General features: G+C 39.5%; 1 protein-coding gene across 4 annotated transcripts in view; it reads right to left on the bottom strand.

Annotated features, from left to right (window-relative positions):
- Positions 1-848: 848 nt before the first annotated feature.
- The window catches only part of LOC145996585 (very long chain fatty acid elongase AAEL008004-like), a 74,658-nt gene continuing 62,507 nt past the window's right edge, over positions 849-12,999 (bottom strand). For all 4 annotated transcript variants that reach the window (XM_083133132.1, XM_083133122.1, XM_083133141.1 and 1 more), the window contains exon 8: positions 849-1,246. In XM_083133132.1, coding sequence (XP_082989258.1) covers positions 1,055-1,246 — 192 coding nt within the window. In that variant the 3' untranslated portion in view covers positions 849-1,054. The remainder of the gene's footprint in view (positions 1,247-12,999) is intronic.

The raw sequence follows: 12,999 nt of genomic DNA, 5'->3' as shown, positions 1-12,999 counted from the left end.
CATGGACGACGCAACACAATTCGCAAGAGGACGTTATTGGCTGCAGGTACAGGCGCCAGAGCCTCGTTAGTTACAGTACTATACTCTGTCTCGGTAATCTCTAGAGCGAGCGAACGAAAGCAAGTCTCTGCGGAAGTGGTGACTTGACCAATGAACCCGGGCTAAGGAAAGTGATAGCGTGGAGGGGGAAGAGCGACTGCAGTTGTCAGTCTTTGCCGCAGCGTGTACTGCTTCACTCCGCCCACTCGCTTTCTCTCCTTCTCTAACGTTATGCGCGGCCAAAGTCTTCAGATTCCTGGGATGGAGTGGAAGTGAGGTTTACACTTGGGTGACTTGAGAAAGGTTCACCCCTTACACCAACCCAACTAGACAAATATTGTGAAGGACAATTCGAGTACACGCACTTTCAACTTGACTGCACAGTGGAGTTAGCCTGGAAAGGACAGTGGTACTTTAGTATTATACGGGTTACCTCCAATTAGTACGATATACGTACCTAACCTAACTCAACCTAACCTAACCTTCATATCTAATAAGTTAGGTTAGGTTCATATAGCGTTATAATTAGATATGAAGGTTAGGTTAGGTTGAATTAGATTAGGTACGTATAGCGTACTAATAGGAGGTAGTTCTTATACTACTAAAGTACCAGGACAGTAAATAAGCTGAAATCACTAGTTAATAGCATACATACAGAGGAAATTCCATCCATTGAAACTACAAGGCTTTCACTTGCTTGCTCACACAAGGAAGTAAATCGCCACTTTCACAAAGCATTTTATTAACAAAATATAATCTGTTCTTAACAATTGAGCACCAATTTTGCACTTCACATACAATTATAGCATTATATTGAAATATAAGAGTAATATTAATAACCAACAGCTTTGCCAGCTTCTGTAGTACCACCAAATTTTCCACACTGTTCCCTTGTAAATATTTAGTCTCTAAGATTGACAGTTCTCCCAGACACTCCCTTGTATTTTGTATGTGTGTGCGCAATACTGTACAAGTATGTATTAATACATATGTGTAGAGTAATAATAACTTAGTGTTATGATATTTTAAGTTTGTGTTGAACAACATCTTCTCTCTGTGTCTTCCAGTAGGTTTTGACGTAGAAGTTCATGAAGAGCGCTGTCAGGAGGCAAGTGGCCGTGATCATGAGGATGGCTTGGCTCTTGGGATAGCCACAGTCATATGTGACGGTGTTCGCCCCGTGAATCATGCAGATGAAGAACTGGACCTGTAATTGACAAAGGTAGGTGATCCATTAGAGTTCGCATTTTGCTTTTGGCGTGGGAGGCGGGAGGGATGCAAGAATATCGGATCTTTTCCTGAGGGGTAGGAAAAAGCTAAAATTATTCAGACACAGTCATATGTGACTTTTTCTTTTTTTCCCTTTTTCTAAGGAGATAGGTTGTATTTGGGAGGGGGAGCCTACAGTCTAATAAAGTTATGAATGCAAACAAAATGAAGCTTCACATTTTAAAACATTTAATTTATTAATTAATACAAGATTACGCGAGTCGCGTAGGTTCAGTCTTGTCGAACTCCGTGGCAGACTGGTTAGTGCAGCGGAACGGACATGGTTGTTTGTGTTCGTCTGTCCTGATGAATAATGAGAATTGAATGAAATTGACATGTATGAATTCGATGTATGGGGAAGGGAAGGGGTCTTCCTTTAAAAAGAAAAGTCGTTAAGGCGTCTGACTACCAAGCGAGAGACCCGGGCTCGATCCCCGGCGGGGGATAACCGGAACTTTTCTACCTGTCCCAGCGGCTCCGGCGCCCAGCCAGCGTCGTATAAAAGTTGGTACCTGGAGGAAACTCTTGGTGGTAAAGGAAGCCAGAGGCGTGGTGCTGATCACATCACCCCCACCTTTGGTAGTGATCAAGAATGTGTGGGGCCTAACTTCACACCCCCTATATGCCTTCATGGCGTAGTGGAAAGCACAGGGGGGCACAATACTTTTTTATTAGTATAAGATTTAATTAAAAGTTATTAATTCTTACGCCGGAGGTGGCTTTCTCTACCACATCGCTTCAGATTATAAAATTCGGCTAACAAAATTGCAAACATTAATAATGACATGTTCATTATTCCGATTTAATGATACTTGTGACACAGAAACCACACAAACGTTAAGAAACACATACTGTACTCGTCATTAAAAAAAGGTAATGGAAATTTCCATAAGCGAACTCGAAATATAAAACAAATACCCCTTTTTACAACTGAATTTGAAAATTCAGGCGACAGGTGAACATTTTCAGGCCTCATGGCGATTAGGCACCCTGTATTTTTCTACTCCTGATTCTACTACTACTACTATTATTAAAAGCGCTTTTGCATAAACTGGATATTTCTTGGAATATCACCCAGATGTTTGAAATGATTTGAGAGTTAGTGAATATTACGTTTAGAGTTAAAATTGGACAAATCACCTCTGAGATAGCAAAAATAACTTGTGGAGTGCCACAACAATCTCCTCTTGGACCAATTTTACTCGTATTTACAATTTTTATTCATGATATTATGTATAGTGTTGTTGTTTGTTACATGCTGATAACCTAAACGTTTTTTTAGGGAAATAAAAGGTGGTTCAGATGCTTTAAAATTACAAAATGTTATAGTAGATTACTAAATCATGAGATTTCCTTCAAGAGTTTATCATCGGCAAACATAAGTGCATTTATAGGGAGAGAAGACAGTCTGTCAGAGAGATCATCTATGAAAAAAGGAAAGAAAAATTAATGAAACAAAGAAATAACTAACAGTAGACATTGGTCTATAACATTGTACAGAGTTTTTGTCTTCAGATGGATGGATCGGTACAATATTGGCATACTTGAACAGTTCAGGAAACAGACCTGTATGAATACACTAAATAGGGTAAGGATGGGACAAACAGACACCCTAAGCACATTGAAAACTGAAAATAATGATTGGCACATAGGGTGTTAACATTCAATAAACACATAATAGAATATAGTATTTAAAATTAGGAACGTCTGTCTTAAAAAAGTCCGATCAATCACATGGTGTTGCAGTGTTTGCCATGAATGTTCGGGGCAAACGGACATGGGGTTCGGGGAAAATGGACATGTGGTTCGGCGCAAACGGACACCAGATGATTTAAACACATTTTTGCACACATGGCACTCAACAGCTGTGCTGCGCTTATCCTGCTTTGATTTTGTTGATGTTCGATTTACAGCTCTATATTTTTCATTGAACATTCACATTTTGTATTCAACTTTTACACACTATATCTATCCGATGATATAAAAATGCAACAATTTTTAATAAATTTTAAATAAATACATAATCAATCTCAAAATCGTGGTAAATGAACGATAACAAAATAAAAGTCAGCAGTAGGACTCGAACTCACGACATAAAACTATACCCTCACTCCAAGCTGCTTCCCTTACCCACTACACCAACTTGCCACTTGGGATTTTCCTTCACGATAGGACAGATGTCACCAGAACGTGCACACAAATGAAAGTCTGGTGACCATTTCCCTTTGTTTTACCTGTTACTGCGCACTTCATTTGAATTCTGCCAAGCACAACAAGCTTATTTTTATACCAATTGGTCATTCCATACCAAACCATCCAATGGTGGTTGCATGACCATTTTAGAAAAAAATAATTTTTAGTACATACATTTGTACATGTTTCTAGATATCGAAACCAATGTCCCAAAAAAAGTATTGTCTTTAGTTTTCCTGGGGCAGCCATTTTTCCAACATGGCGCAGGGCTTTTTTTGCTCATGTAGCAGTTTATGGAAACCTTAATATCTCAAAAACCATTAGAGCTAGAGACCTGAAACAAATTTCATTTTGTAGGTAATAAAGCATACTTTATGTGATATGTATTTTTTTTGCTTAAAGTTGCATCCTAAGTATGAAAATTATGGTGGAAATTTGGGTAACAATAGTTAAAAATTTGGATTTTTAGTTTATGGCTTGAATTTTATTTTATGTGCCGACCTATCTGCAGGGTGTCTGTCAATAAAATATCAGTGCTTCCTTTTTTACAGCATGGGCTCAAATATGGCCGTTCATGGAATCTTGACAGTTTTCGGGGTTAAATATCTCAGATGAGTCCTCTTGAAAAATTCTGAAGTTTGGCACAAGGGAAGCCCTGCATAAACCTGACTCACAGTAAAAATCTCACCTTTTAGATTCAACTCGTTTTGGTCAATATGAGGTAACATATGTGACCTAATTTGTGACGTTGATAAGTAACGTTAAGCTACATGTATACCTAGAAAAATGGAGTCTTTTCTTTTTCTTTTTTAAAGTTGGGTTATAAAAAATTCAGAAAATATAGTAACATAGGATTTTAATACTTGACTTACCAGAAATTAAAGTTACAAGGTATAACAATTAAAGATTTGCAAAGTCTCATTGCAAAGGGTTTGATTTATTTGGTACCCACGTCCAGTTGGTTGTCAGCTCCAGTTTCCTAGTGATTGATTCCCTTTGTTAAATCATGCAGAAATCCTTTTTCTTTCACTAAGTTCCTACTCTCACTAAATGATAAGAAACCTCCAGTTCATCACGTATATTTTTCTTGACCGAGTGGTAATAATCAAACCGATGATTCTGACCTTTTCAGCATTAATTTTTGCTAATTTACATTTTTTTAAAAAAAAAAAATTAAATGATTGTACTGTCCACGCAAAGGAATGTCACACTTGCCAGTTTTCTTTGCACTCCTTGTATGATGCGAATAGTTTTGTGAGCACGAGCACTTTAGAATTTTTCATGTGATGTAACTTTTTATTGAATTATTTCCAAGAACTTTTCGAATCATTCATACATCACGTTGAGAGAGATAGTGTCGTATGCTGATTGAACTCGAACGCCAGACCTGATTATTAAATGTTGTTGGTGTTTAGTCTGTGCGTCCTTCCTGTAAAACATGTCCAATATGATATAGCCGTTCTGTGCGACGCAACTTTGTATCTTCATGTCACAATGTAAGTTATTGTGCTGATTATGTTACTGTGTTCCTAAATTATACATTTACGTTCGTGTTGCTTATACTGTTTTATTCCTGACTCCATTTCTTGTGAAATTGAAGAACTGAAAGAACCCGAAACTCAACAATGGCGACGAGGATCTTGGAAACTTTATTTGATACCTATTTCTCGTAAGTCTACATATTTATTTTCATTGTTCTTCAAGCTGTCTGTACACAATGCAAAAGCTGTCTCAATTTTCTGAATTCTGCAGGGAGCAGGAAAGTATTAAACAATACTTCGATAGATTCGAGCATTTCTGCAAAGCTTCAGACATTCCCGATGATAAGGCTAAGCATGTTCTATTAGCTGCAATAGGGCACAGAACGTATGCTGATTTGTACAATCTCATACAACCTAAATCAATATCAGAGCTCAGTCTTACTCAAATTCAACAAATGTTGATCCGCCATTATGAGCCCAAGAAAAATCTCGTGCTTGAAAGGCATAAGTTCTTTCTTATTAAACAGAAAGAAAATCATAACATTCCGGATTTCATTGTGCAAATCAAAGAACAAGCTTCAAAATGTGATTTTGGTGATCTCATCGACTCAATGTGTCGCGACGTATTTATTCTTGGTATGAGAAGTGTGCGCGTTAGAAACAGACTGTTATCAGATCCTGATTTGACCTTGAAAAAGGCTATAGATACGGCCATGTATCTCAATGAGCTAGAATTAAATGAGGGAATTATTAATCAAAGTCGCTCAAAGAATGCTGTGGAATATTCTGAAACTCCAACTGAAGTCACTTCGCAAATACAAAACAGGTACAAGGACAAATTCCAAATGAACATCAGACAAAATAGAACTGATTCAAGGGATATTGGTAACAAATCAAACAATGATTCTGGTAAACCGTGTGGTAATTGTAATTCTTTTCATCCTAACGGGAAATGCCCAGCTTTTGGGGCTACTTGCAAATATTGTAAAAAGAAAAATCATTTCTTGACTGCCTGCAAGAAGAGAGAATTTAACAATTCTAGTAAAAGCAAATTGGTTTCTGGCACTAACATTGTGCTTAACACACGTATCAATGAAAAATCTATCAATGTTCCGGCTAATTCAAAACCTACGATTGTACCTAACAATCACAGCAATTTCAAACATGTAAACCAAGAATCATCCATTGATTTTTCAGATTTTAATGTGCCGTGCATTCCCATAGATCACAAATTTGCAGATATTCAAGAAGAAAAATCTGAGAGCGAATTTGTTGATTACAGCGCCGCTGGTATCCAATGTAACGCTCAGTGTCCAGAAATTTTCACTACTTTCGTTACTAAAGAAAGTGAATCTGTTTGGCATACACAGGGATCGTTGTTTATCGACTTACAAGTCAACAATTCTAAGATTCCATTCCTAGTGGATACAGGTTCTGTTTATACTTTAATTGACAGTAGACAATTTGAGTCTTCATTGCGAGGTTGCACTATACACAATTTTCCTATCATCTTGAAAGCAGCAAATGGTAATAATCTTGGTGTTTTAGGAAAAGTTAACGTTGAAGTTGTATTTCAAGGAATGAAACATAACTTAGATATGATTGTTGTAAAGACAAAATTGAATCGTTCGATTATGGGTTTATCTTGGATTGATATTTTCATGCCTGAATGGCGAAACATTTTTGTTTCACATGTTCCTCGGATGGTTGCAACTACTGTTGAATCATCTGCAATAAAGGAACTGGTTACGAATCTAAGGAAAGATTTTCCTATACCTTTTGATGGTGACATGTCCAAGTCGATCAAGCGCTTCGAGATAGACTTGCCATTGAAAGACGATGCTACACCAGTGTTCAAGAGATATTACGACGTCCCGTACTCGCTTAAGGAACCAGTCAAGGATGAATTACAGAAGTTGGTTAGTGACGGAGTTATTGAACCTATCAAATCATCATCGTGGGCTTCTCCTCTTGTTGTTGTTCGTAAGAAAAACGGTGAATTAAGATTATGTGTATCCTACAAGAACACTGTTAATCCGCAACTCAGGAAGATGGGACATCCATTACCTAAAATAGAGGACCTTTTCAACAAGATGGTTGGTTGTAGTTGGTTCGTTTCATTTGACCTTCGAAGGGCTTACCTTCAGTTACGCCTATCTCTACAGGCTCAGAAGATCCTTGTCTTCAACACGGAATTCGGGTTATTCAGACAGTTGAAGCTTCCCTTCGGAGTAAACTCTGCCAGTGCAATTTTTCAAGCCACGATGGAGCAGATATTGATGGGTGTAGACAAGGTTTCCATTTTCCAAGACGACATTTTGGTGGGAGGAGTTACTCTTGAGGAGTGCTATGATAACGCACGAAAGGTGCTAAATCTTTTCTCCGATTATGGCGTCCGCATAAATGAACAAAAGTCTGTGTTCTTTGTGCAAAATGTGAAGTATCTGGGACATTCTCTTTCACAGGAGGGAATTCGTCCTCTGAAAGAAAACATTGATAAAATAATTCAATGTAAGCCACCCACTAATGTCGGCGAATTGAAGTCATTTCTCGGTATGGTCACGTATTACGCTTCGTACCTGCCAAACCTAGCTGACTGTGTTGCCAGTTTATATGATTTGTTGAAGAATGGGGTGCGCTGGTCATGGACAGATGTTCATCAGAAGGAATTCCAGGATGTCAAGGATCTGCTATCTAAGGACTTAGTACGCACAGTATATGATCCTGATAAAGACTTATACCTCATGTCGGATGCATCTCCTACCGCTACGGGAGCAGCCATAATGCACAAGATAAACGGAGTCCTAAAGCCTATCATGTGTATGGCTGGTACTTTATCCGCTGCGGAAAGGAACTACACTCAATTGGAAAGGGAATCACTTGCATTAGTCCGTGGAGTCAAATACTTTCACAAGTATCTTATTGGACGACATTTTGTCGCGTTCACCGACTCGAAACCTTTATCTCACCTGTTGGATCCTAGAAGTAACTTGCCTGCTTTAGCCATCAGCAGAATCAACAGATGGAAGTTAGTATTGGAAGAATATGACTTCAGAACTGTTTACACGCCGCATGTTGAGTTGGCTGATGCTCTATCTAGAATTTGTGTTGCAGATGATCCAGTTCATGATTATCATGATGATTTCGCATGTCAGTTGACAGCTGAGCCAGTTGTCCTTAATCTTATTGAATCTTCGGTGTTGACGCGCATTTCGCTGGAATCACAACGTGATCCTGAGCTTTCTAAAGTCTTCGAATATGTTCAAAGGAGATGGCCACAATCCATAGGGAGAACAAAAAGTCATCCTATCAGGAAAATATTCGACAGGCGATATGATGTCCACATACAGAAGGGATGTATTTTCGTGGGCGAAAGACTAGTTGTACCTGAATCTTGTATACAAAGTGTCCTGTCTCTATTACACAAATTCCACCAGGGAACATGCAAAATGAAGGAAATAGCTCGTTCATCGTTCTTCTGGAACACGATGAATGAAGATATTGAAAGGGTTACATCTTCGTGTGACACATGTTTGCGATACAATAACAGGCCCAATGTACCAGGTACCGCATTCGAAACGTGGCCTATTGCATCGCAGCCTTTTGAGCGTGTTCATCTTGATTTCTTCCATTTCTCAGACATGGATTTCTTGTTGCTAGTTGACGCTTACTCTCATTGGATATCTGTGTGGAGAGTGAAGAATATGCGATTTGACACCATGATTGGTCATTTAGATGAATTTTCCTCATGCTTTGGATATCCGAAAACATATGTTACAGATAATGGCCAACCATTTGCATCTTCAGACTTCAATTCTTATTGCTCAAAGAAGAACATCAAGCTTCTTCACTCAGCTCCGTACACCCCTCAATCGAATGGTCTAGCTGAAAGGAATGTTGGGGTGGTGAAGAACTTACTACAAAAGAACTTTTCGAATCGTTCATACATCACGTTGAGAGAGATGGACAAGTTCGTTCTTGAGCTTTTAGGCAGATTAAGGAATACTCCAGTGCACGGATGTAGTCCAGCAGAACGTTTGCTCAAGTTTCGGCCAAGAACGGACATTTCCGCTTTTGACGCACCAAATGGTTTCGACAATCAGCCTATTAGTCCCGTTCCGTTTATGCCGGGGGAAAAGGTGCTTGTTGAACAACGCAAGAAACAATTCAGCCATGGATCCAAATACAAAATCGGAGAAATTGTAAAATTGATGGGCCGGAAGATGGCGAAGGTGATTGTGGACAATGACACGATTGTTGTTCATCTCTCGAAGATCAAGAAGTATCCCGACAAGGTCGGAAAAGACATCCTTGTCCGAAAAAACCCAGTGCTTGTTGGAGAGGAAGATTATCTCCCAGTGCCTGCTTATCAGGATCCAGTGTTACCTCCGAATGCGGCCTGCGACAATCAACCGGTTAGGAGATCACAAAGACCAAGACGACCGCCTGACCGATATGGACAAACTACATGAAACGGGAGTCTCTTCAACCTAAGGGGGGGAGAGTGTCGTATGCTGATTGAACTCGAACGCCAGACCTGATTATTAAATGTTGTTGGTGTTTAGTCTGTGCGTCCTTCCTGTAAAACATGTCCAATATGATATAGCCGTTCTGTGCGACGCAACTTTGTATCTTCATGTCACAATGTAAGTTATTGTGCTGATTATGTTACTGTGTTCCTAAATTATACATTTACGTTCGTGTTGCTTATACTGTTTTATTCCTGACTCCATTTCTTGTGAAATTGAAGAACTGAAAGAACCCGAAACTCAACAGTCCACGCAAAGGAATGTCACACTTGCCAGTTTTCTTTGCACTCCTTGTATGATGCGAATAGTTTTGTGAGCACGAGCACTTTAGAATTTTTCATGTGATGTAACTTTTTATTGAATTATTTCCCGTTCAATATGCCTGAGAAACTGTCTGGTGGAGATCGATCTTCCGATGAGGCAGCCATGTTTATTCTCAAACTACCAGTCATCTCGCTGATCACCAAATGAAGCACGGATCAAGTTCAGTGCCACTTTACCTCCAGTTGAGGAGCTGACCGCAGATGGAAAAACCCAAAATTGCTGTAACCTCTAGTTATTTTCCCAATCCGAACTTTGATCGCACATTGAAAAAACCGGACCTCAAAAGTGTCTTTGAGGCGAGCTGTGAAGGAGAGATCCGTTAATATGTATGCGAATATCCAGTTTTTCGTTTCCTGTTGCAGGACCAAGAATTTCATGGCAAGGGGCTTAGCTCCTCAAAACTTCCTCGGGATGATACATCATCTTCTTTTGCTGTAGTTTCTGATGATGGCTGGTCACGATCATGCATTAGTTGACAGTTCCAGGAACAAATACATGCTCAGGCAGAAGTTGTGGATTAAATGAATGTATCCCACACACATTAAACCCATTTACTATGCACATTAAAACCACAGGACCGGCACGATTTCACACAAAATGCCACAAAAGACCACTTTATTGATACTTGCTGCATGCAATATATGAAAATAGGTTGTTTTCAACTACACGCTTAATTATGATTTTCCCAATTGTAAATCTATCAGACGTGTCTCCCGATTTAGTCGGGACAGTCTTTTACTTTGAATTCCTGTTTGTCATAGCCGTAACTTGACGGGAGCAGAAAGGGCATTTGTAACCCCCCCAAAAAAATCAGGTTTCTTAAAGCTGCTAAAACAGGAATTAAATACTATGATTTGACGCGTCCAAAAAAAGTATTATATTGAAAGATTTTTCCCAAATACGTAGATAGAAATGTAATACTTTGAAACTGTCTCAGATTTGTTTATTGTCACAACTTAGTGTGGCACAGGTCTACTACAAAAGTGGAATTTCGTAACAGAAATTTGAACCCACTCCTTTTATTTCGTAGCCGATTTCATCTTGAAACTGAAATTAAGAATATTAGTTAATAATGTCATTGGTAAACAATAAAAAAATGTGTTAGACCCAATTCTTTAATACCTTATCATAATCTTTATCGCAAGTTGAAATTTTGTTGTAAGTCCACTGTATGCAAAAAAAAAAAAGGTAAAGTTCTCACCTGTGCTTGGCGCTACGCCATGAAGGCGTATAGGGGGTGTGGGGGTAACGCCCCACACTTTCTTGATTCGTTCGTGAGTGGGGGTGATGTGATCAGCATCACGCCCCTGACCGCCTTTACCACCAGGGTTTCCCCCAGGTACCCATGTCATTCGACGCTGGGTGGGCGCTGGGGCCGCTTCCAACGTTAGAAAAGTTCCCGGGCTTGAACCGGCCGGGAATCGAACCCGGGACCTATAGCATGGTAGTCAGACGCGTTACCGACTGAGTCACCGGCGCAGATAGACTAATCTGAAGTGCATACAGTTTAAAGTGGGATCCGAACCACTATGTGCGATCACCTGGTATCGTACCCCAGACCCCTTGATTACAAGGCCTTACCACTACGCCATCAGTGAGGCGCACAGAATCTTTGTATTTTGACCTTTTTAAACCTATATGTATCATATAAGAGGTTGTTTAACGTTGCTATGCCTCTATGGATTATATTTAGCCAGTATTCGAGCACATAGCGTCAGGTTTCATAGAATATAAGCTTCTCTTCCATGTTTATGGTTTCCTGTCTGCAGTAGAAAAACTGGCAGGTTCCCATAGCTTTTCTTTCAATAGTCTTCCAATGGTTGCATATCATATCACTCAAATTTGATTCATTCGTTTCGAACACAATCCCCGATGGCGCAGTGGGATCGTGGGCGCCTTGTAATTAAGAGATCCCGGGTTCGATACTCGGTGGAGGAACATAGTGGTTCGGATCCCCCTTTAAATTATAGGTCCATTCACGATTAGCCTAACAGGACATAAAGTGGACTTAAGACACCAAATCAAGCAACTAACACAATCCCGTTATTGTCCAGATTATCGAATCCAGAACCTTCGTCGCGAATAACATAAGCAGGAAGACAACGTGAAATAACCGAACAGAAACAGAACCTAAAACCTACATCGGATAGATTGGATTAAGTCGACGATACAGCACGGGTTCTGAAATGAAAAAGAATACGAAAGTTGAAGGACCTCTATACGCACCCACTTTTCCTCCACTCAATGGGGAAGATATCCTTCTAGCTGAGAAGCCTTTACGTAGGAGTGCCCTGAGGGAACTTCAAGGCCACGACGATAAAGTGCAATGACGGGACCAAAACATACGGCAGATAGCTGTGTTCCTCCTTATTTCGTACGCCATTGATAACTGGAACACGTGACCTCGTCTTTGGTAGAGCAGAAGCCTGCTTGCTTGCCACCACCCTTTAGTTCAGTGACCTTCGCCCGTAGTCAGCAAGAGTGAATGACTCACCATATACTTGTCTGTGAGGCTACACAAGAATAGATATTTCGTTAGTGGCTGTAAGTATTGTTTCATCTGCAGTTATATCAGTTACCATTTCAATAGTTTCCTTCCTAATGGTTACTTTAGTGATAAACATGTAAATTAGTTCTCGAGAGTGAACGTTTTAACAGCCTGCATGTATTATTTTTTTCCTGAAACAAGAAGAAATTCGAAGACGCAAAAAGAGTTGTATAAGAGTAGTTAACAAAAGGAAAAAAGAAGAAGAAATCGAAAATGTAAATGCTGAAATAAATTATGGTAGAGATCGAGTGAATGACATTTTGTCATGGGGCCTCCTCGATGGCGTAGTGATAACGTCGTCGCCTTGTAATCAGTGGATCCCGGGTTTGATACACGGTGGATGCACATAGTGGTTAGTATCCCACTTTAAACTGAAGGTCGAGTCCAGATTAGCATATCTGTGCACCAAACCAAAACTAAGAAAGAAATTGTCACAGTGTAAGAAAATTTCATGTTCAACCACATACGAAACACAAGGGAATAATATATTGCAGTTTGGAGTTCACATCTGTAGCATCTAACAAGCACAATTATGAATCGCAACATATCGTATCAGATCCATTTTTATTATACATGTATGATAATATAAGAGAAGTAGAGGAAAGAGAAAACCAAG

Source organism: Lepisma saccharinum, chromosome 1 (assembly GCF_977018435.1).
Source record: "Lepisma saccharinum chromosome 1, izLepSacc3.1, whole genome shotgun sequence".
NCBI classification, from domain to species: domain Eukaryota; kingdom Metazoa; phylum Arthropoda; class Insecta; order Zygentoma; family Lepismatidae; genus Lepisma; species Lepisma saccharinum.
Note: the sequence above shows the minus strand (reverse complement) of the source record. Positions and strands in the feature narration are given on the sequence as shown.